This window comes from Acanthochromis polyacanthus, chromosome 21, assembly GCF_021347895.1.
Source record: "Acanthochromis polyacanthus isolate Apoly-LR-REF ecotype Palm Island chromosome 21, KAUST_Apoly_ChrSc, whole genome shotgun sequence".
Taxonomy (NCBI): Eukaryota; Metazoa; Chordata; class Actinopteri; family Pomacentridae; genus Acanthochromis; species Acanthochromis polyacanthus.
In genome coordinates this window covers 16449038-16474536 of record NC_067133.1, presented here as the reverse complement: position 1 = coordinate 16474536, position 25499 = coordinate 16449038, and the positions used below count along the sequence as shown (strand labels likewise).

At 42.1% G+C, this 25499-nt stretch overlaps 1 protein-coding gene, 1 long non-coding RNA gene and 1 other non-coding gene across 3 annotated transcripts; 2 read left to right on the top strand and 1 right to left on the bottom strand.

Annotated features, from left to right (window-relative positions):
* Window positions 1–183: 183 nt before the first annotated feature.
* lfng (LFNG O-fucosylpeptide 3-beta-N-acetylglucosaminyltransferase) lies at window positions 184–7880 on the bottom strand. Its single transcript, XM_022204641.2, has 8 exons — window positions 7326–7880; window positions 3480–3528; window positions 3192–3294; window positions 2951–3104; window positions 2762–2847; window positions 2020–2185; window positions 1830–1915; window positions 184–1747 (listed from the first exon to the last, which is right to left on the bottom strand). The coding sequence occupies exons 1-8, from the start codon at window positions 7734–7736 to the stop codon at window positions 1555–1557; spliced, it is 1248 nt and encodes a 415-aa protein (XP_022060333.2). The 5' UTR covers window positions 7737–7880; the 3' UTR covers window positions 184–1554.
* Window positions 7747–25197, top strand: LOC110958217 (uncharacterized). The gene is made up of 3 exons (XR_007938689.1): window positions 7747–7844; window positions 18126–18686; window positions 18784–25197. It is a non-coding gene; the product is annotated as an uncharacterized LOC110958217 (long non-coding RNA).
* Window positions 12555–12626, top strand: trnac-gca (transfer RNA cysteine (anticodon GCA)). Its single transcript has one exon. It is a non-coding gene; the product is annotated as a tRNA-Cys (tRNA).
* Window positions 25198–25499: the final 302 nt, after the last annotated feature.

Below are 25499 nucleotides of genomic sequence, written 5' to 3'. Positions count from 1 at the left end.
GCTTATTCTCCTGGAAAAGTCACTCGGGGGGAAAAAAAATCACGTGTCACCAAAAGAGAGTGATTTACTACCAAATTTGGTGTTTTGCGAAAACTCCAAGTTGATAAGATAAGATTATTAGAAAACATCATCTGTATCAACTTGAACTTGGAAGGCATTCAAATAAAAACATGACCAAGTATGTCGAGTTTCTCAGTGGTTATGCACTTTTATTCAAAGTTTTAGGTCCCACCGTGGGTCCCATGGTAGTTAATACCAGGATCAGCTCATAATCCCTGAGAAGCCAGTATTGGGAATGAACTGTTCGAACCCTCCAGATACTGGAGAATAAACACCACAGTCATTTATAGCACAGTTCAAAGCAGTACAAAAAAAAAAAAAAAATCACATCCAGGTCATTAAAAGCGTGTGTAAACCACGAAGGGGGGAAAATACATTCTAAGCATATACAATCACTACTTATTTAGACAACAGTACACAATACTGTAATTAAGATGTATAGCGTAACCCAATATGGGTGAGAGAAAACACAGAGGGAACCTCCATGTGGAAACACTGATGCTGCTTTCACCTCGCAGGTCTCAACAGTAACCAGGAAGTATTTTGTGTAAATAAGGAACATTCATGTCGATAATAACAGTGAGGCTCATCAGTCTTTTGTGCAAACTATTATAGACTGTAGCTCAGGTTACACGTCTGGTTGTTATTCCGATTCTGCTCATTCAAACTGCAGTTGTTTTTTTTTTTGCTATTTTGAGCTGGTAATTCTCTGCTGTCGGACCTGTCGAGGTGAGGAGCAAACCTCAGCTCATTTGAAACACAGCTGTGCAATATTTAAACAACAATAAAAAGCTGATTGTAACCCCAAATCAAAATCTCTTCCACTCATTCCTTGTCCCTGATTGTAACAAATGCAAGGAGTGATATTAAATACATATTAAATGAATAGAAGATGAGATTTTGAGGGGTTATTATTATTTTTCTTTCGTTAGTTTGGACGCTAATCTGAAGCATGTCATTAAAAACTAGGTCGGTTCACCCAATAAAAGTAGCAAAAAAAGGGAAAAAAAGTGCTTTGTCCTGAAATACCTCAGATTAGGTCACCAAAAGGATGCATTTGGAAATGTGCCAGCTCAAGTTGTGGTTAAAATAACACTGTTCACTTAAAAGTACAGCAAAATCTTCATATTAGAGCATTTGTCCGGAGTCATCTGAGTTAGAACTAAACAACAAAAAGAGCCAATTATATGTGATAGAAGCCACGAAGCCTACAAGCATAGACCTGAATGACTTTGCATCTTTTTAAAAAGCGAAAAGTGTTAATTTAAAGCTGGCAAAAAGGTTGGATTATATGACAATACATTCTATGAGAATTGCAGATACATTTACAAGCAACATATACATCACAAAGCTCAACTGATTGCCTGCAAAGCTAAACGGTGAAAGCAAATTCCTGTCGAGGAGAGTCCTCCGCCCCGAGCGGGACGAGGCTCCGGCGTCGGACAGGAAAGGAGTAAGTCCCGAGGCGGGCCGCACAGCAGCCCAGTAAAACTATTAAAGACCGTGCACCGCTGCAGCAAGAACACAGCAGAAACACGGTCTAATACCAAACACTGGTCCCCACGAGCCTTTCAGATACCGAGGCACGATGAGGGACGAGGATGAGAAAGGAGCGGTCGCCCTAGAAGGCAACCTGGGGGGACACCACGGGGTGTCTGGGTACAGGAGACAGTGCACAGACTTGAACCTGGAAAACAGAGAGAAACGAGTAAGATTTATGCATAGGATGCCCAAAATGTGTCTTGTAACCAAACAGAACAAGCCCTCACCTTGATGGGTCCTCCTCCACAGGAAAAGCCCCTTTCAAATTGATGATATTACTCTTGTTTTCAAACATCCCATAACTGAGGGTGATCTGGAAGAAGACAGCAAAAAGTATGAACAACAGAGGAAAGAACTCCATTCTGATGCTGATTCATGATTACGTTAAGGATTCTGGACGCCCTGTGAGCCTCTCACCTGCTTGTGAATCTCAGATCTTGACACTTGTTGCAGGTTTTCCAGGTGGGAGTGAAACAGGTTGCTGCGGGTCAGAGGGACCCCCAGAACCGACTCAATGATGTAACCGATGGTGCAGTCGTCGGGCAGACGGATCTTTTCTGCCGTGTTCATGAAGTGGCCACCGCTGAAAAGACATAAAAGCAAACATCTGGTCAGAGCCGGGTGCTTTATTTTGTGGTATCTTTCATATATATATGCTACTATTCAAAAGACTGAGACCACTTATTTTTGAAAGAAAAGCTTTTTTTTCAATGAAGATAACATGAAATGAATCAGAAATACAGTCTAGACATTGTTAATGCGGTAAATGACTATTCTAGCTGGAAACGGCTGATTTTTAATGGAATATCTCCGTAGGGCCACAGAGGCCCTTTTTTTAGTAACCATCACTTCTGTGTTCTAATGCTACATTGTGTTAGCTAATTGTGTTGAAAGGCTAATTGAGGATTAGAAAACTCTTGTGCAATGAATAAAAGTGGGAGTTTTCATGGAAAACATGCAATTGTCTGGATGACCCCAAACTTTGAAATGGCAGTGTACATAAAAACATCGTACAATGCTTTTATTTTGGAGGGCACACAAGCTTATTTCTCAAAATGTGACACATTTTTGACTGAATATTGAGCCATTTTTGCTATTTTCATCGTCAAAACTTAGGTGCAAATGTGAGATATTCACAGATTTGGAATATATATCTCACCTGGCCCATGGGCTCATCTTCAGTGCCAGACCCCGACTTACACAGAATCCAGCTCCTCCAGTAGCGAACCAGAAGTTGACTTGTTTCTAAAACAGGAAGCAGAAAAGGTTGTTTATGTCCAGGGCTATCTGATAAGTCATCAGAAAGCACGATGTTGAAATTTTGCAGGCATACAATCAAGAGCCTTACCATCTTATTGTCCACCAGCCGCTCTGTGGCCTCTATGGGCCGGTCCAGGCTGGGTTTACCGATATACATGTCCTGGGTGTGGGGGAACTGAGACAGATGCTTCACCAGAGTCCGAACATTCACGTAGTTATCATCATCTACATGGCAGAACCATCTAAGAAGCAGAAGCAGAAGAGTTATTAGATCCACAGATACTCAGACAAAGGAATCAATCAAAAATCTACGTTGTAGCGATGCTCACTTTTTCCCCGATTCTATGAACTTGTCGTATTCCACCGCCATCTTGCAAGACAGAGCTTGTCGGCTATGAGCTGCAGAGCAGTTGGTGTTGATTGCATGACCCCCTGTGGCAGTAAGGAAAGAAATGTTGAGTTATGGCATCATGAAAAGTAGTTCTTTGTCCTTTATTTTGCATGTCATGGAAGCAAAACGCTCAAAGCAGAATTTTTATGGCCTTTAAAATGTCATTGCTAATAAAAACAAAGTGCCTCTCTGTTCATCGTATGAACTTCCCCCTTGTAAAACTCACCAATTTTCTTTTTTAGCTCCTCGTCCTCCCCGTCTGTGAAGATGTACGTCTGTAAAGAAAGAAAGAAAATCACAGATAAGATGACATGGTCTCCAAATCCAAGAAATCAAAAGCATGCTCAGGGCGGATCTTGTGAAGTGCTCACATGATCAGATTCAAAGTCCCCTTTTAACTCACATCCAGCCGGTGTGATTAGAATCAATCAGCGTGGCTTTTATGCAGTGGAAAACACATTGAGTTAAACAGCCCCCTGCTCCAATAAAGGCCTTTTGTGCGGCGTTTTACTCTCTCCATGGCAACTATGCAGCCGCCCTGAAGCATCCCAGACAAACAACAAAGGAGGAGGCAGACTGTCCGCCTCCCACACACACCCCATTCATGTATCACATCCCCTGACTGAGCCCCTCACCCTGCTGGACCTGCTGCCGAGCTTCAACACGTCTAATACGGCGAAAAACAGGAGCATGAAAACATTACAGTGAACACAGATGTGACAAACCACCTTCTCTTTGTGCTCGTGCCTGGTCGACTGTCAGCCTCGAAAGGTTAAAAGAATGAAACCACAAGACTGCAGGCGCTTGCTGAATGTGGCAATTAGTCATAAAGGGAGTTAACAACAAAGGGCATGTTGCAGGAATGCACTTTTTAAAAGGAGTGCGGAGAGATTAGACCCCTCTTTATGATAACTCACACCGAGCAGGTGCAAGCTGGTGATGATGAAAAGGCTGCCGGCCCCGGGCTTTGTAACCGCCAGTGGTCTGTTTACTCTTCGCTTTAGGTGAGGCAGCACCTGCCGAACGCCACGCTACCTTATCTGTGCCACGTGTCTCTACACGCCGGGCCGCAGTGCCTTAACCCTCGCTGACAGAGCGCTTTGTATCATCTATAACCCTCATTCCTGCCAGTTCGCCAGCCTGCTGCCCGAGCAACCTCAGCTTGTGATCTGCATCCATAAACAGCGCACTGTCTTTGCAGGAATTAAAGGCCACATCAGTCTTTTTCTCCTCCTGCACAAAGCGAGGCCGCTCGAGCAGTTTGTGGAACAAATTCTGAGCAGATGTTGCTCGACGCCGAGGCCATGAGGCGGTATTTGTTTAAGGAAAGGGTGGTGGTTTCACTGGTGAGGGGATCAGAGGCTGGCGCTGTTTGCTTTAAAGCCCAGTGAATAGACAGCCTAATCACTGAGGCAGCTGCCAGAGCTGCCAGGGCACTGACAGAGAGCGAGGGGAGGGTGGAGGGTGGAGGAGCCGGGGTGGGAATCTCGCTGCTGATTAGTAAATCGAAAAACCGTGTGTGGCCATTCACCCCCTCTTCAACCCCCTGTCCTGCCTCCTCCTCATCCTCCCCCCTTCTGGGCAGCCAGAGCCTCTTGAATAGAACAATGCTGTGAGTTTTCATGCTGGGTAAAGTCTCCACTGGGTAAATTCGGAATATGTTGCCATCATTTGCATACAGCTGCAGGAGTTAACTAAAGAGAAACTCCTGGGGAAAGTTTTCTTTTTTTCCTTCATTGTTTCTTGACTGAAACTTAAAAGAACAGTTACTTTAATGGAATACTAATTCAACAAAAAGAGAGAGAGAGAGAGAGAGAGAGAGAGAGAAGAGATGATTGTGTGCACAGCAGAGATAAGAGGCGAGAGGCCACGGGGGGTGAGGAGAGGAGGGAGATGAGAGGGGGGACGCTGCGCTCCCGAACACAGGAAGGCCTGGCACGGCCCTGTCGGAGCTGAGCGTGGTGCCTGGCTGGCTGTCTCCAGCTCCACAGGAAGGAAGGGCACCGGGCTCCCTTCTTTTCCATCAGCTACATCCACCCTGGCTCCTTCCCCCTTCTGTCCCACACATTCAAAGCATTTCAGCACTTTTTGTCAGGGCTAATGATTTGTAAAGCAGCTCGGCGTAGTAAAAGATGAGATAAATGACACTCACACTCTGTAAAAAGCTGATTTCTAAAACAACAGGCACTGAATTTCCCTGTTGAATGACAACCACCCTCCCTTTCTCAACACTTATACTTCATACCAAAGCCATTTGATTAACTCAACTGCAGCGCCAAGTGTTTTTTTCTAAAGGCTAAAAGCACTCATTGTTGGAGTGCTGGCTAATTATCGTACTCCTCAGAGAGGAATGCATGGCACACCACCATGAGGATGTCAGTGCCAGCTGTCCAGACACTAGAAAATAAATTTACGGTCCGATAAAAGCGGCTAATACGTGCAAGTTTTACTAATCAGTTTGGGAAAGGGAGAAGAAGAAGGAGGCGTTAGAGATCCTACAAAACTTTCTCTTCAAAATTCACATGATTTGGATGCAGCATTTGTTGGCTCCAGAGGGTAACTATCCTAACTGATTGGAATTGCATAAAGTGCTATTTAGGCTCAACGATTAAGAAGGCCAGAAGCACTATTGTGTCAACACAGTTACCACGGAGATTATCTGCCCTCCTTGATCTCACACAAGCAGCAGCAGATAGCAGCTCCATCTGCATGCAGCTAAAGAAATTTCCCTTTGAGCACAGACAGAAGTAGAAAATCTGCATGCTTTTGTTAAAACCTTCTATCTGCTGCTGCTAAAGTGACCAAAACTCTGCAGATGTTCATCAGCTGAGCGTGAGAATCAAACCTGAGCGCAGAATACGGCCATATGTACGTGGTGGGAACTCGGAGCATCATATGGCTGGCATTAAGGCCGTCCTTTGTTCCGGCTCCCCCTGACCACCTGGCACCCTTCCTCCAGGAACTCCCTCTTGCATTGTGGTGCTCAGTCTGTCCTCTTTGTACGTGCAGCCACCCACCAGCTGCCTGCCTATCAGCCCTGCTGTCAGCTCTGCAGACTTACATCATCCAGTACAGTAATTGCAACCAATTAGCAGCAATAATTTCCATGTAAGCAGGAGTTTGCAGGGCACCGTTTGGTCACTAATGTGGCAGGTACACAGGTAATTCCAGTCAGATCATTACGTGTGAGGGTTAAGTGACTGTGACAGGCTCTTCCCTAACTTTGAGATGAAAGAGGGAAGCAAGAATTAAAACCTGTGTATGACAGTGCCCGAGGCAAATTAAGGAGACTTCTGCAAAAGCACATGTGACACCTCTGCGTGTAGGATAAAATCATTCTGACTAGCCACTGTTTTCGCCTCGTCTTTGTGCACCCGTGGTTCTCAAGGACACATTTTCATACTCAGCGTGCCGCTTCCCAGCATAAACTTGCCTATAGATGCACCCCTTTGTCCCAGGCATCCCCTTTAACGAAGCCCCCGTTTTTTCCCACCGTCCCTCCAGTAAGCTTGACCCAGACTCAGCTCCCACGTTCCCATGGAGAGAGAAGGGGAGACAAGGGGCTGGGAAAGCTTTTCTTCCCCCTTCAGAAAGACGCTTTGTTAGTCCTGGAAGGGGGACAGCGCTGGAGTCGGTGCTGTGAAGCATCCATTGCACCGGGGGCATTCACAGGGACACCCAAAAAGAAGGGAGGGATAATAGAGAGTGGGGGAGAAAGAGAGGGGTGGGGGGAAGTAGGGGAGAAGAGGGAGTCCTGAAAGTGCTCCCTGCTCCGTTCTCAGGGACATCACTCAGAGGAGAATAAAAAGTGACAGAGCAGAGGAAATTCAGCTCCGGGGTTGTTTGGCTGTTTCAGTGTGTCATCTGGTGACAGGGGGAACAATGCAGGACTGTAAACCGGCATCACCTGCATGTGTACACTGGCTTATTGTTCAGCTCTGCAGCAGTATCAGCCCATAAATAAGCACAGCAATCCTGATTTTCAGCTTCACTGTTCCATACACTTGATTATGCATGCTAAATAGATCAAACATGAATTGCACCAATAGTCAACTCTGCGCTTTTCCTTTACCTGTTGCATGTTTCTGGAGATCCAAGTGTCCAGCAGCAGGTTGAGCCTGGACTGGTGGAACTTCTTGGTGGTCTTCACTGCGATGAAGATGTCATCCGCGCTGATGTCCTCGGCCGGAGGGGGGTCACCGTGGGACGCAGAGGAGCGTGCGGGCTTCTCCACCTCCCTTCTCCCGCGGGTCAGCTTGGTGAAGTACCCCGAGAATCCTTTCTTGTCCTGTGCGCTCCCGGGCTGCGCGTCCTGCTCCGGCGCGCCGTCTTGGAGAGGCGAGCGCGCACCGGCGTCCCCGTCTCCGGTCGTCTGCTCGTCCACCTGAACCCGGTGATGCTGCACAGCGACCAGGAGCAGCAGCAGGCAGAGGAATGCCGTGCAGGATACGGAGATTACAGTCTTTCCATTGTTTTTCAACATGATTAAACCAAAACAAAAAAAAATAAAAAAAAAAGCGACTAAAGAGGAACTTCTAATGCAAAGTCCATGTGGTGTATATGGATTTCAAGAAAACACAAAAGGATGAAGGTAAGGTCCGTGTGAGTGCATAGCTGTGGAGCAAATGAGCCAAATTGTAGGCGGGGGAATATATAAGTTTCCATGCTGGCCACGCCTCCAGGGAGGTCCTTGAATGCAGCATGGCAGTCAGTGACGCATTAATGGTGTGTGTGTGTGTGTGTGTGTGTGTGTCTGTTTGGCTTTCAGAGATAATACAAGCTTTAAACGTTTGACCAGATGACAACAAAAGTGCAGGTGATTATTAGGAAAGGTGCACCTGGAGGAGAACTGCAGAGTTTCTAGCACCCAGTGATATAAAGTTTACTCTCCTAATTTGAATCTGAATCTGAAATCTCATTATTCTTTCCAAGGTGAAGCTATTTGAACCCACCAGAGTGTGAGCCGGGTTGGTTTGCCAGACAAACAGGCCCCATTGTTCCGCGCTGACCTTGCGAGGACTCTAAACAGTTGGCCATTCCTGAACACTTGTTATTCAAATTCTGGCTCTCGCAGCTGAGTGCCGTCTGGTGCTGGGACACCGACCAAAAGTACTGGCTTCCACATAGGCCGACATGCAGCTGGTCGAGCTTCGGTGACCCTCCCCGACTCCCAGCAACCGCCAGATCTGGACAGTTCGGTGTTCAACAAATGTCTGGTCAGTTAGAGATCTGAGAGTCTCCATTCTACTCACTATGTGTCTGAATTTTTGCTGATTTTCTTGTGCTGATGGTTCTGATCGCATGTGAGTTCAACCCAAAAAGTCATTGTTGTCCACATTGAGGTTCAATCACTTCTGCTTGCAGCAGCACAACAACAACAACAAAAATCTTTTCCAGTGCAGGTGTTTTGCTCTGTCTAATTCTGGGGGCATGTAGAACATAAGTTACCTCTCTGCTTTGTTTCTCCTGACAAGCCCCTTTTGTGCACCTTTTAAAAGTGAGCACAGAAAGGCGTCTAAAAGAAAGTATAAGAAACCATGCAGAGGGGGTTGTCTCCATGGCCTCCATTCTTCTTCAGTCAACCGCTTCTTTCTGCTGGGCTTGCGGGGCATTCGTCCCAGCTCGGAAGCTGTTTTTCTGGCCCTTTCGGATTTGAGAAAACAATGTCAGTTGTTAAAACGGCGAGAGAAAGACTAACGCTCCTCTATTAGCTCCAGCCTCCCCCTCCGTTCGCAGTTTATTTCAGGCTTTTGCTGTCCCTACTGACATGCTTTCTTGTTCCTTTTGAAATCCTCCCCACTCAAATCTACCTCTTCCTTGACCTTCCCATCTAGCATTACTGCTGAATACCAGTCAGATAAAATCCTGTTTCTTCAGACAAGCCCGCTTCCTCGCCACAGTGCCCACAGAGCCACAAATAAACACCACAATGTGCTTCATTTTCCCTCTGATCGGATCAGCATGTCGGGGGGAATCTGGTGAAAATAAAGGGCTGCGATTTAAAGCTCCTGCTTTTACAACGACGGATTCACAGACATCAGGTGAAGAATCCCTGAATGCACCATGAGCCAAAGTGTCACAACATCCCACAATTGTCCAGAAGACATCACTGCAGCATTGAACATCTCTTTTGTGTTCCCCGACTCCACAAAAACCTGGAAACACATGTGTACACTCAGCGCTGTCAGCTATAACTCGATACTCTCTGCAGTGTGTATGGATCCAAGGTGGTGAAACAAAACACAACGTGGTAGACATTAGCTCCAAGCCACATCTTTCCTTTCGATTCATAATGTTTCCATTTATTTTACATTTCAGTCTGTTTAACATTCCTCGGGATGGTCCGCTGAATGTTTCTTGCCTTTTGAAGCTTTTGTTTATTGGGGAATCATACAATTCCAGTCTTTCCCATTCAAGATGCTTCTATGCAAGGCCAGCTGTCTGAGTCTTAGAATCATGGAACATATTCTGAAAAAAAATATTTCTCCATTACTGCTCCTTTCCATAGCCATATTGTATTTTTTCATGAGTGTTTCAGGGCACCAGCATAAATGCAAAACTTACTTTAACTGCACTGTAAAACATTACTTGTATCAAGTAGTTCAATTTTAATGTAGTTTTTGCATTAATTAGCTTTAATCAAGTCTATATAAACTTTGAATAAATGGTTTAGAAACACTATAATTTCAGTATAAGTTTAAATAAAGACATCTTGCGAGATATAAGAAGTGTACAGCCTTTTCTAACAGTTATGCATCTCCTAATGATGACATATCTAATATTGTTATGCTAGAGTTGGAATATATTGTCAGTTAATAGAAAGGAGTGTGTTAAAATCACTTAATTCTTCTTTTAAATGCTAGTAAGTGGGACTTTAAGTGAAGTGGTGCCATGTTGGATTAACTTCACCTAAATTCTTCTTTAAATATGGAACTGAATGAACTCAACACATTACATCTCTAAAGGAAAAAAACAACTAATTTAAAAGAAAATACATTTACTGAATGATTGCTGTGTGTCTTATTACAGGTTACAGTAAGTTCTGGCTCTGTTTTTCAAGTTAATGTTAACCATGAAGGTCCACCTCTGCCAAAGTGTGAACTAGGGCTACAAAAAAAAAACCTATAAATGGAATGAAACCACCCCGGCAACCCTCTGAGGACCAGTGGCGAGAGCTGAGTGGTGGGATCAGTCTTCACTCCTGTTTATTTTCCCATCATGGACACTCTACCTCTGATGGGATTACAGGTCACACCAGAAGCGAGAGCCGAGGGACCGGGCGTCCCTCCTCAGAACTCGGTTTCAGTTTCACTCCTCACACAACATTAGAGGAGCCTCTCCGAGGGCTGAAGCTGAGAATGCTTCAGCTGCCCTTCGGTAAATACGACCCGGTTTTTATTGATCTTCGGGGAGAGTTCTCATGAGTCTGTAAGAAGCTCATTCAGGTAAACATGATGAAATGATAAAACAGGGAAGAAGACCTGAATCTTAGTTGAGATGAAGCTAGAATAATTCCATAATATATAAAATCCAGAAGGTGATTTCTGGTATCATGCTAGGGTGAAAGTTTTTAGATTCGTCACTCAAAAATATTAGTCTTGCACAAGAATGTCACTTCAATAAAATTATGTGAGCAAGTCGTATCTATGATATGATAGAATCAGTAAATGTAATTGACAATAAATGTGAAATGTAGTTTTATTCTGTTAAAATTGAGGCATTTTTTCAGATTTGACCAAAATTAACTACATTTTACTTCCCAATTGAACCAAAATATACCCCTACATTTCTTAATGCGAGGCAAGTTTACTGATATTTGATTCTTTCAAAATGGCAAAGCTGGAACCAGGCCTAATTTTCCTCTTATGAAACTTCAGCCCTGTCAAATCAGATCCTTTTTTTGCATCTTCATTGTTTCACAGCAGCATGGACTTCTCTAAAAAAATGCATGTACAAAATCACTTTTTCATTTCTGGAAACAAGATATTCCCTGGACACTCCTCAGGTTTATATTTCCACTTGGAGCTCAGTAAACTCAGGGGAGCTCTAAAAGCTGTTGACGAGTTATTTCCATATCATAAAGTACATTTTGAGAGTTAGGAGGTTTTTTGTGTCCTAGAAAAGCCTCTGAAAAGAAAATGTTTAGGCAAATCACCATTTTCCCAGCCGGGACATCATTTTTGAGTGTAGCTACTTTACTGGGACGTGTGCTGAAAAGTTCAAGACAAAAAAAACTTGACAGTGGAGCTTTTGTTGGACTGTTTATTGTTTGTTGTGTCCTCTGATAAGATGCTGTCGCCTTCTCATTTAGTGCAGTGGTGGTGTGTATAATCTGACTTGTTTATCTTTACAGGACATAATGTGTAAAGAGTTTGCAACCACCATGTAAGAGCTAGATACTTTCTTTGTCTGATGCATCAGTAGCATTTCTTGGATAAACAAACAGCACTCAGAGCTGAGGGAGATTTTTTTGCTGCAGAGCTGAAACCCCCAACTCTGCAGATCCAATGAAAACAGGAAACTCACGGCTGGTGTCTGATTTTAAAGCGACCTCTGCAAACCCCCATCATATTTGTTCCCTTTCACACTCCCCCTCTCCACAAACCAGGCGAACACAAGCTATTTGCATAACTGTTCAGACCTGCTTGTCACCCCCTGCTCCTGCCCTACTTCCACTCCGTCAGCCTAATGCTTCCCAGCACTCTCTCTTTGTGCCGACTCGTTGTTCTGGGAACATCAAATGATCAACACACTAAATTGGGAAGACTGTTGTCTAGTCTAGTCTGGTCTTCGGCCTCCTAACCGAGACAGCCCACATTATGAATGATGAGACATGGTTTCTTTAGCAGCGTTACGGGGGGTGGCTTCATGCTGTAGATCACGGAGAGGTGCAGAGATATGATCTGTGTGTGTGGAAGAATGGGGGCTGTGGGATGTGATACTGTGGAAATGACAGGACAGTCTGATGTGTCAGACTCTCACGGGACAACAGGCAGATCGGAGAGAGGCTCCAGTGGGAAAGCGCTGAGGTTTCAGTCCGAAAGTGTTATGTGGGTGTGCACACATTGTGTCATTTCTCTTCTTTTTTTCCCAGAGGGAGATCTGAGTGGCTACAGACTTGTGGCTTTGGTGGTTACAGCCTCAGTGAAAATGACTTGTAATGTTGTAGAATAGGACCCAACAAAAAGACTGCCACATACACGTTTGGATAAAACAAGTTTCTGAGCTTGAGCTTTTGCGCCTCCCCTAAAATGAGCATGTGTACCTTTTCATTTGAGGTGACATATGAGTACAAATGTGAGGGGGTATAGCTCAGTGGTAGAGCATTTGACTGCAGATCAAGACGTCTCTGGCTCAAATCTGGATGCCCCCTGACTTTATACAGGAGGCAGATATCAATACAAGTTGGGGAAAAAACAGTTGTTAAACAACAACCTTTGATCAGTTTTAACTCTAAATTGTTGACGATCTTCTTATGTGCTGTTGTAGAGCTAAAAAGAAGTTACAAAACACGTACCAGCAAAAAGTAACGGGACTTTTTATTGACCATTGTGCTGAGGAGTCCGGAAAAGTAACACTAGTAAAGATAAGATAAGAGGAAACCACAATAAACCAAAGTAATCATTGATAGATGAATGTAGGTCTCCATTCTGGTCGAATATAACTGATTGATCAGCCCTAAAGCTACTGATAAAAAGGCAAAATGCGCTTTTAAATGCCGTTGCAAAAAGATCCTGCAGTAAGACCTTTGTGATTCCCTCATTTGTACTACAAGTGGTCATAAGATCTAGTAAAGCTCCTTTAAGATCTCACACTTCAGAGCGTCCTGTTACTCGATCCGTTACCCAAACCTCCACTGCCTCTCCTTCATGGGCCTCAGGGCTTTGTGGTGTTTCTCTGCAGGCTGAAAGGAAACTACCACTAACATCAGGAAAAAGCCTGATCTGTTTCACAGTACTCACGTCTGATACTGCAAAACCCCACACAGAACGATGACAGACGCTCAATCATCTCCACCGTACCCCACATCTGTTGCTATTTAGGACTTTAATGAATGTTTGCTCTGCATCCAGACGTCTATTAGTAACTACAAAGAATAATTACTCCCTCTTTCAGTTTCAGATTTCAACCTTTTACTTGTTGTTTTTACGTCTCGTGTGGATTCCAGCTCATGTTTTTGTAATGCGGAATGAGTAAAGTTCAGTCATGGCTTATTGTTTACCAGGAGGGCGCTCCACAGGGAGCAGGGTGATATACAGCAACAGGAGAGGCAGGACAAATTAAGGAGCCCGTGACAATGAAAAGCAGATGTGACTGAGGGACAGTCAAATTACTTCACTGCCATGTGAAAACAGTGAGAGACAATGCGGAGAATGCCAGCTTAATTGTTCAAGACATTTGAGTAATTGGTCGAAAATACGGCAGCAATTTTTTTTTGCTTTTCTCTCTAAATGTAAGGAGACTCAATAAAGCATCAAACTGTTAATGAGCTTCTATATTGAAAGATTTAGAGGCATCTCTGTGAGTGATGAGATAGCAGATACTCTTCGCCTATACTGAATGCTAAAAATGCAAAAAATACAGTGCAAAAGGCAACTCTAGGGCCAGTGTGGTTTGTCTGTTCTACACTACGTAGTGATGCAACTTGGATGACTCTATGAGGGAAAAAAATGCTAACTCTGAGGTAACAATAACACAATAATTCATATTTTCAGGTGATTACACACTGGTGAAAATCTAATTATGCATAATATATTACTTTATGCCTTCAGATCACTTTCAATTCTATGTACTCGACATTTAAAGCTTTTTTACATGCTGGAAAATGCACATATGTGCATTTATATCGGGTTAGAGCATAAACAGTGAATTTGAAGCTTCAGCCAGCAGCCAAGTAAGCTTGGCTTGCATCAACAGCTAACCTGGTTCCATCGAAAAACAATAAAATCAACTTAAACTGAACTAATTATCACATTTAATAATCTATTATAAGTATGTAAAGCTGTATGTTGGACTGTTTTAAGCCAGTATACAGAGAAGATTCAGCAAAATTATTGATCAGACCCAAGACATAGTCTTATGAATTTTATCATGGATAAAACAAATGAGAGTTCAACTGCTCCTTTAAAGCCACATCAATATGTCCTCTGGGGTTTCAATTTCTGTTTGATCTCTTATCATTTTCCCAGCTATGTAAGCTTTCATTTCAATAATCTGTTAATTGTTATTAATATCTGGAAGTCGGTGTTAAATGACAGCAGGAGGACTACATTCACGGATGAAGCCTAATAAGGTCAAGTAGGGGCTGGCCTAAAGCTAACCCTAACCCTCTGCATTTTTACCAGGATAAAGCAATCTAACCTATAGCAGTGAATTTGAAGTTATGGATAGCAGCCAGTTAGCTTAGCCTAGCATCAAAATCTATCACGGTTCCATCCAATAAATAAATAAAATCTATTCAAATTGAACTAATTATCACATTTAATAACCCATACAAACTATGTAAAGTTTTGTGCTGGACTATTTAAAGCTGAAACCAGAGAAGATTCCACTATCATTGATCGGACCTAAGACGTAGTCTGTAAAATTATCAGTTTATGAATTTTAGTATGGATAAAACAAATGAGACATAAAATGTTTAACCACTGATGTAAAGCCACATCAATACGGTGTCTGGGGTTTCAATTTCTGTGGGATCTCATCATTTTCCCAGCTATTTAAGCTCTTTTATTTCAATAATCTGTTAATTGCTATTAATATCTAGGAGTCAGTGTTAAATGACAGCAGGGGCACTCTACATTAACGGATGAAAGCCTAGTAAGGCCAAGTAGGGGTTGCCACATGGCGTACATTGAATATGCTGCCTGCCAGGAACACCAGCATCATTCCAGACTTCACACATCAACACACACCTTCTTCCCAGACTGTCCACCCTGGTCAGTTGAGGGAATCTGTTCTGTTTGTTACTGGGATTAATCTCTGGCACCATCCTTGGCTCAACTGCAGCCAGGAAACAAGAGCAGCTTCTATCCCACAGGACAGCGGTTTATCTCTTGTCGTGGGTCCAACTGGGCTGATCCTCTCATATTAAATGGATTAGCAAAGGCCTTGTTCTACTGTCAGGAGCTCATGAAAAGAAAAGGGATTTAGCATGTTGGCATTTTATTTTAATGGTAAATGTAAATCATGCAGTCCTTCGAAATCAACTCTTTAACCTGGGCACCACTTTAAAATGAGTGAAGCATCAATGTTTTCATTTGTTATTGAGCATTTTTCACGTAAAGTGTCAGAAACATGATTCTTAGCCGACCTCCTTGAGTATCGGCCTCGTTTGGCTCTTGTAGTGTCCGTGGGAAACTGTGGCATTAGTGCTTGTAACAAGCCATTTGATTTCCCATGGGAGACATCCATGACAGAAGCAGGTTAGTTTGGGACCCAAATGCTGCGTGGCATGACTGGGATAGAACAGATCGCGTTACAGATATCAGGAAAAATCACATGAAGGGTACACGCTTTGCCCTCCAGACATTTTTTCTTCCCCAGACTTTTACTGCTTTGTTTTTCTCTTTTTTTGTACGCTGTGCAAACACAAACCAAGAATTCTTCAAGTGATCATTCCCACTTGTGGAAGGCTGCACTTCAAACACAGATACTGTCAGATCTCTGCCAGTCTTTGACTAGATGGATGGCAGGTGCTCCTCCCTGCATGTCCTCTTTGTATTAATCTCCTTCTGAAGACAGCCGACCCCTCACCCTCACCAGCTTCCATACAGGCGCCACACTAATCACACTGTTTAATGGCAGGCCGTCTGTGGCCGAGCACTCGCTCCAGCACAGATGTGATGAGATCAGGCCGGGCACAAACAGGCCTGACCCTGGATCAGCCCTGAGTCTCTGCTGCAGGACCAGGCTGTGGACTGCTGAGCTTGTCTGGGTCTGTGGAGGTCAGCCTGAACATGGATCTTCACGATGATGCTGCTGCAATCAGGAGTGTGTTCTTACTTGACATAAAACATTTAGCATGTGTTTTGTTTTTGGTCTTTTTCAATTAAATTAACAGAATTAGTCTTTTAAAGTCTGTTTAGAAATGTGCTTTATTTACTGTTGCTTCACATTATGACCTTTTCTGTGCAGAATGATGTGCACAGTTTGACAGATTCATCTCTGCTCAACATAAATCTCAGGATAAGAACTGACTGTGAAACAACTGCAAGTCAATCATGGTCTGGTATGAAAACCTCCACATGTGATTAAACACTCATTGAATTAGAGGGCATCTTATGTCCAACTTTATTTGTTGAAGAAAACATATGCACATTTCCAGACAACATTTTTAATGAGGTAATCAAGCTTTCTTTTGTGGAATACCGCCAAGCATGTGCAAATTATTATGAAAGCTGAACCACATTACTGCACATAAAACATTATATTTCAGTCATTTTGAACACCCACACTGGAGTTCTTTGAAATGCCTCTTCAATCACAACTTTCTCACTGCATTGTTAACAAGGAGAGGAGAGAGAGAAAACAAAAGAGTGATGAAAGACTGAAAGACGGGGGAGAGGAGTTTTCTGGAAACTCTTTAAGTAGTGATTTTTGTGTCAATTATGTTGGAATCTTTATTTGGTGATAAATTTGACTTGACAGCATTTGACGACAAACCGCTGGATGTTATAATGTGTGACTACAACACAGAATGTTAATAATGTCGTAGTTAAAAAACAGTGCAACAGTTTGCGTCAGTCTTTTTAAAGTATACGACAACTTCTACTGAAATGATGCTCAACCAACAGGATTTCAGAATTTTCACTGTTATGTACTTAACTGCAATCATTTGATTAAGCTGACAAAGTTTTATAATTAAGTTGCTTTCATGTTAAGTGAGGAGGGGAGTAAACCTGACATTGTGAAATCAATGTGAAGAAAATTTAAGACAATTATATTGAGTTACCTCAACCTGAAATCTGTTTAAAATCAACTTATGCAGACATTTGAGTTGAAATTACACAGCATATTAAGTTGATGCATCATAGTCATGTCAGCTCATCCATCCACTATCTATGCACCGCTTAATCCTCATTACAGTCACGGGGGTCTGGAGTCTGTCTCAGCTGACTTAGAGTGAAGCAAAGAGACACCCTGAACAGGTCGCCAGTCTACCAAATAAATATAATTAATTGTGCGATCATGCATTTAATTAAGTGGTGGAAATCTGTCCCTTTAATTAATTTTTAGAGTGTCAAAACAAACAAATCTATCCACATTACTGGAGACAATGATAAGTTTTTATCTGGCACAATTAAGAGGTTAAAAACAAAAAAATTGCCAGGATCCCTTCTCCAGCCCCTGATATGTTGACAGTCTCTCCCCTCCTTCTTCCCCTCAGTATGTGTCTGACTGAGCAGCCACTGAATCAACACCAGTTCAAGACCCCTGTGCACCTATGATTGCCTGGCTCTGATTACATAAAATCAGTCCAAGTTTATTTCTATAGCTCTTTACAACAGTCCAAAGGGCGACCAAAGTCCTTCACAGTGAAAAACAAGAGAAAATCTTAAAAACAATGCAGTAACTTACAGCAGGACAAACAATCACACTCGCTTTCACACCTACAAGCAAATTTGGAATAATCAATAAACCTCAGCACATTTTTGGACTGTTTGATAAAACTCGAGATGCATTGCACTCTGCTTCCTGTTTCTGCTGCGTCCCTGCATTACTCTGACCCTGTTCTCTGCCTCATGAATTCCTGCATACCGCTTTTCCAGCCCTGATCCCCCAGTTAAGTTTTCCTTATCTTTTGCATTGAATTTGGTTGTGTCCTGTTCCATTATTTCTCTTATTTCTGTCTGTTCTTGTGTTTCTGTTGCAGCTGCAGTGTCTACAGTACATCCAGTAACCATGACAACCACCTAGACCTACAACCCAGAGTCTATGAGACAGTTTGTGTAAAAGGCTATGATTCATTATGAACTTATCTGTTCTTTTATGGTACATAGTTAAAAGTCTATAAATATTATACAATCAGAAATTGGAACTTTTTGTCAAATTGCGATGGCTGTTTGTTTTTGTACTTTAAATTGTATCTTTTGTAGCATCACCTGTTCCATGTTGAGTATAATAAGCCATATAAACAACAAACATTTGATATAATGTATGTTTTGTACATTAGTAATTCATTTTCTGCATAATTTTACAATATTTTTGGTAATAAATTAATTTAAGCAACAGAACATCTGTGGAGCCACTTGGGAGCCAAAAGATTCCCATCACTACTGCCTTGCCTCTTAGCCTCTAAAAGTAATTTGTCTTCCTCTTTGGATTCTTAGCTCTGTGTCTTAGTTCCATGTGTTTTGTGTTTTCCTTTGTCACCAACAGACAAAGTGTGTTACGGAAATTAAATAAGCTTGAGATGATACTGCAACAGATGAAGGTAAAATACAATTATGTTAAAAATACAGAAGAAAAAAGTTGAAATGAAGTTGTTTTTTGACGTCTTGAATTCAACACAGTTGCGTTTCTCCCACCAGGTTTCCATCTTTCTTGGTCATGTGATCTACAGTGAGACGCCCCCGCTAAGACTGACATGGATCCGCTGTGATTAAAGTCTGTGTACTCCATTCACTGAGGCAGGATTGAAGCCACACTTACTCGCTGGCCCTTTCCCACAACCTCCAGGCACCTTGGAGGAAGTCATCCATGCATAACTGTGCTCCTTAATCAAAGGCTGAATGTAGAAGTTGTCCCAGAGGTTGGCTGCTGCAAGTGCGGCATTAGCAAAGCGCATGCTCTCCTTTCACCGGCAAACAAAGCTGCCCATTGTGACGGGCCTCAAGCGTCTATTTTGATTCAAAAAAGAGGGATCTCACGAGCAGACAGACAATGATGAGAGACGAGCAGGAGCAACACACAGGATGCGTTCAGGACTGCACGCCGCTAGCAAATTAACAAGTCTCGGGTGTCAGCATCATCCTCCAGCTAAAATACACCGCATGGCTTACTGCGAAATAACACAGAACAACCACAAGACAAAAACATCTGATATCACAGAAGGTATGATCAGCTGCAGAGTTGCTGACAGGTTGAATTTATCTATGTTTTTAAATGATCTAGCAGGCTGTCAAAATAGAAGCTTACTGTGATAAATGAATGAGATCCCTTTACGCTGATAACAGCATTAGACCAGTCATCAGTAGGAGGAAGCCTCACACACAGGGCAGCCATGCAGACCGGATAAATGTAAGGAAATGCCATAAAGTTTCATTCGGATGTGATACCTCTAACATTTGTTTTTTTCAAATTCCAATTTATTTTTGGAGTCTGTTGGTGAAGATAATATCTTAAACAGAAGTGAGATCTGCAACCTGATCCCACCTCCTCTGGCCTCTGCACTGCCTTATTAATAGCAGTGACCCATCTTTAAATAGGACATTGTTTTGTCTATTGTCTTTCTATCTCCGTGCTGTCCTGATCACTGATGCTGAAGCAGGGTAGTAAACATCCTCTGACCCCTCCAGCCCACCGCTCCCATTGACAAACTCGTTGTTCTTAATCCTCAGTTGCATTACGAAACCCTCGATGTTTTAAGAATGTGCAAGAAGAAAGAGGCCAGTATGCTTTCTGATTTAAGCACAAGTCTATCTGTTTTGAGTACATAAAAATGAAGGAGGACTTGGACCTATAAATGATTTTTTTCTTCTAGCATATCGAATGACAGTGTGACAGAAGCTGCTCACAGACATGAACCTATAGAAAATACGCGGCTCCTCGTGGCTTTGCAAAACTTTATAGCCAGTTTCAGTTCATTGTTGAGGTGGTTTTGCAACAGGCAGCTGTTTCACTTAACAAGCTCAAACTACTCTTTGCCCACTTTTTTTCAGTACCAAATAGCAGACAGACACAATTACGCAGTAGCTGGTAAAAATAGTGAAGCATTTATTAGCTGAAGAGTTAGAAAGTTGCTTCAGGAGGTGGAGGAGATCCAAAATGGAATTTGAAAAAAAAAAAGAAAAATGGAGTTAAATCCATCAAGTAGCTAGAGGTGTGGCTCCAAGTAAATGAAAATGTTCCTCAAGAACTGTTTGGGAAGTAAAATGAGAAATACTTGCCATCCTGCTTAAAAGACGTTGTTTCTGCATTTGTGGAAACACAACACTAATTTCAAACAAAGACCTCAAAATATTGCAATTTTTTCCCTCTTAATTAGGAAAAGTTATGGAGGCTCCTTAAAGACACATTTTAATCTGAAAAAAAATATTGTGAGGTAAAACAAAACTCTCAATAAAATGTTTAAAAAAAAAAAAAAAAAGAAAATCATTGCCAAAGTTCAGTTAACTCAACGTTAACAAATAAATCGTGACATGAATATTGTGACTTACACAGCAGTGATGCTACTGTAAGGAGATGCAAGATGGCAAATGATAAAAACAAAATTCAGATGTTATATTTTCTACTTTTAAATGCTCCAATGGAGAATTGGTGCCACGGACAATTTAACTGTAAACAAAATTCCTGATATATAGACGTACGTATACAGTACATACAAAATTGTAGATTTCTTTTCAGATTATTCACATTAGCTGGAATTAGGTTAAAATTTCCATTAAATGTGGATGTAAACTTTACTTTTGCACATAAAGTGCAGGGCTTTTGTCTTTCTTTAAAATTGCTTAAATGTTGAAGGAAAAAGCACCTGCTGTAGGGGCAGTAAATAAACTTGCCCAGACATGCTCTCTCTTTTTTAACATGATTAGGCTCAGCATCAGACTGTTTAAGAGGAGTCTTTTACAAGGATGTGTAGGGGCTTGGAGCTGGGGGTGTGTTGGAGTGGTGGCTCCCCATTCTTCCCATTATCCGGCTTTCCATTTTCATTGGAATGAAGGCCATCTATCAGGAGCCCCTATAGGCCCTTTCAAAGCCGAATAAAAGGATCACTGTGGACGGACCTGTCTGTGGGTTGCTCAGACATGGAAGACAACAGATGTGTTAAACATGGGCAGCTCCCTCACAAAAAGCCCGGCGAGTCGGGGCTGCGTGCTCGCTAATGGAGGGGCAGCTTTATGTTAATTGCTGAATGGAGTCAGTCAAAGCTCCGCGAGCCTTCGCCGAGTACGTTCAAGGAATCCCACATCATAAAGAAGTCCTCACTTCCCTCCACTCTCAGGAGGAAGGAGCTACAAAGAAAAGGCCATAAAATTGTTAAAGGGTCTATAGCCAAGGTGCACTATTGCATCCCACAAAAACCCACCCTGTAACTTTACCCGGATGTAAAGTTACAATGACACTTTTGTTTCCCAAAGATCTGGATCAATATGACTTCAAATCAGAAGCTGGCAAATTGATCCCCAAAGAATTGATACTCCTGATAATGAAGCCCTTCTTTTGTACTGATGCTATTTTGAGACAAAATCAATACCTCCAAAACTGATCCACATTTGTGAAGTTTAACTCGATAGACTAATAAAGCTGCCTTGTGTTTTCACATGAATGTGATCAATTACATATAAAATAGTAAGAAAATTTGCTAAATAGTTTTCAAAGTACTCTATATTAAAAATGTGTGGAGTGAAAAATATTTAGATCCTTTACTTAAATATAATTCCTAACTGTGAAAGTACTCTAAATTCTATACATTGTAAGTGAAAGTTCAGAAATTATAATTTCAGTATTCAAAAGAATGGCCGATTCAAGTGTCTCAATATAACATTTTATTGATGTTTAGAGCAAAGACAATGAAAAACGTAGAATTTTAATCGAAGATGATAAAACATGAACTGAATTTAACTGTTTTAGTTCATTTTAGTTAGATTATTTAACCTTTCCCTGAAGAAATCACCTTGTTTGAAAAACTTTATAGAAACAAGCATTAGGCGTTACCACTTTGTAGTCAATAAATTGTCATTTTAGTCGAGAAAACTCATTAAAGTCAATGATATCTAATAAAATACTGACGTTATTACACTTCAAGGGAAGATTTTTTTCCATTTGTTATGGGAGAATAAGCTTTTTAGGACTCTCATACCTTATTGAGATGATGAGTTTTGAAGCATTTGCATCAGATCAAAGTACATGGTAGGTCAAGAAATTACTGTAAATAAGTGTGGTAGAGTAAAAAGTGCAGCATTTCACCCTGAAATGTAATGAAATACAAATGTAAAGTATAGAAAATTATAATTTCTCTTAATATCTTTGATTCCACCACTGATATTAGGCATTAGATATCAAATTCAATGTTTTCTGAAATGACTTTATTTTGACTTTGAGCTTCTTGGTTGGAGATAACAATAGAAAACATGGCTTCTAGTAGCTGCTGTTGTTTCCCTGCTGGGGCCACGCTCGCCTCCTGTATTCCTGTGGGAATCAAGATAATGCCGAGAGATCGCATCATTGCGTCGCAGCATTAATGATTTATTGGATTTATTAACTGTACTTTTAATATATTTAAACGTCCTTACAGACATTGCAACAAGCAGTGAAACTTATATCAGAAAATATATGAAATATCAGCCACTTTCTGCTATGTTCAGAGGGGTTAAACTCAACTTCTGCACCCCAGTATCCTTTTGTCACACTGAAGGAGGAGGAGGAGGAGCAAAGGTCCCGGCATCAAACCCCGGACCCCAAACAATGGGAGCTTGGCGTGGACAGCCCGAGGCGAAGCCATCTGCCATGGAGAGAGTGGAGTCTCTTTGTCAGCTATTGTGGAATGTGGAAGCAGATTGATGTGGGCCGGGTGATTCCTTTAGGGCCCGACGGGGCAGCAGGCAGCGCAGAGACACCACCGGGAACTCCCTCTCCTTCTGTCTCCACATTCAGCAGTCACATGCTGCAGCAGCCAGACGCTCCAACCTGGGATAATGAAGAGGGAAAGTGTTTGGAGAGGCTGATGTCATGTGTTAGAAAATCGGGCCACTTGTGTTCTCAACAGGCACTCCAATAAAATAAAAGCTTTATTTTAATCCTTGTTATTGATAGCCTGAAGCAGAACAGGAGGAATTTTCCTCTTCGTGCCGCAAAGTGTAAAAATGATCATTTTCTCCGCTGTTGCATAAGAAGTGGATGCAGGCTGGAGCTATGCGTGTCATTGTAGTGTGTCCCTGCTTGGACGATGACCTCTGACCCTCCCAGCAGGTGTCTGTGGTCGCCCTCTATTGAGAAAAGCCAGTCCAGAAGCTCTTTGGCTCTTTGGAGTGGGTGGGTCAGCGAGGCAAACAGGGCAGATGTGTGTGAAATCCCCCAGGGAAAGTGTGCCGCCACCGAGGGAAGGGGTCAGGGCAAAAAGGGTGGATCTGCGACACAACCAACACAACAGAAAACCATGGTTTCCATGGCAGCCTGCTGCATCACTAAGCCGTCTGTTCTCAGGGACATAAAATAGCACTTCAGGCTCCAGGATCTGTGACAAAACAAGCCTTTATTTTGCTTCTGGTGGCCGATCAACAACAGAATCAGAGATGAGATGAGATTTAGCTTGGAGTGCTTTTCCAGAGACAAAAATTTGACTTGAATTCATTTACATTCCAAATCCAAACACACTACTGCTTGAATTGGTGGAATTCATCTGCAAAATCAGCTTAAACTATCAAATTTAAAGGGAATGAAAAACAGAAAGCAGCTCCTGTTGGTGTTGTATTTGTGTATTTAGCATTTTTTTTTACATGTTTTATTATCATTATATTGTATTTTTTAGAGCAAACTCATTTTCTCTGATCTCTTTTTCTGCAGCCCAGACAAACACAAACCTAAATCCTGACTAATAAACAGTCCCTATAATAAGAAACTTTAATGTCTGGGGACGGATTGAGTTGCGGAGCTTCAAAGCCACAGGGTGCAACCGAAAAAAGATGGAGATAAAAAAGCACAGCCTGCTGTCCTGACTGTTTACTGTGGCTGGACTCTGAGTCATTTCCTTTGAGGTGACGGTTGTAGAGGAATGCGACTTTATGCTGATGTCTTTGATCAAACCCTGGGCTTCATCAGGTTATCTCAGTGTGCACTAAGTGGGCCATAAAACTAGTCATCTGACTGAAAGAAACCCTACTGATGAGCTGACCACATCCTTATTGCAGCTATAGGGAGATTTTTATTTATCATACCGTAGCTGAAATCATCATCAAGTCATTACTTTAGTAGCAACATGTGACTACTAAGCTTGTTAAAGGCATAACCTTGAGCATCAGTAGCCATAAAGAGCATGTGGTAGATCTTAAAACTGTGATGAAATAGAACTTTGTTCCTCTTAAAGGCTGCACAAAGGAAGTGCCAGCTTCAGAAATAAAGGAAGAAGAGGAGATTACAAAATGTTCAGTAGAGGCATTTTAAGATGAGTTTGCAAGAAGAAGCATTGCCTCCATTTTTTTTTTACATTTTTTTCTTGCATGACCTTGTCAGTAAAACACCATTGTTCTGAAGGTCTCTGTCTTCCTACAAAGGGCCTTTTCTGCTACAATGCTCGTGGGCCAAATGCTGGCCTCTGATAGAAGAGCTGTCAGTCATGTGACGCATGACATTTGTATAACATTACCGGGGTCACAGCCCACGGTTAAGATGATGGGAGTGGATGAAAAAAAGTGGGTCAGGACTCTGGACAAATCTTGAACTTCGGTCAGCATGAAGAAAGCACAGGTCAGAGTATGCTTAGATACGCATCTTCAGTCAGTGCTTGGCTCCAGTGTTTGAAAAGTGTCTCTTGGTCATCGCTCTGTGGAGCTATTGTTGAAGAAACTGAAGGAACAGGCTCTGAGGACAAAGAGCTTCATATCGTATCAGGATAATCCATCAAAGGATCCAAAGGCCAACGAGCATGCTCCAACAAATTCATTAAAAACAATCTTTTTATGCCATGAAAGTGCTCAACGAGCGACTTTGATCCGTGGTTACTCAAATTGAAGAGGACAGCGGTGGTTTAAAAAATACATTAAAGCTAGTTCTATGTTCTTTTTTGATATCTGCACTGCTTAATGTTTAGTTCCTTTTTTCGTTCTAGTCAAAGAACTAAATCAGCAACACTAAAGACACACTCCCTGTACTCTGTACCATGCAATTGCAATCAAAGCATAACAGCTGCAATGACACTTTGCACAACATTGCTTCTGAATACTACAATCAATCATGAAGAATTTTGCAATTTGATAAGGCTTCAAACATTTTCGTTTTCTGGTGTCTTGGGTTATATTTCATTTTTTCACCATTACCTTAGACAACTCCCTATTCAGATCAGCTTGTTAAGAGTTTCCTCCCTTTCAGA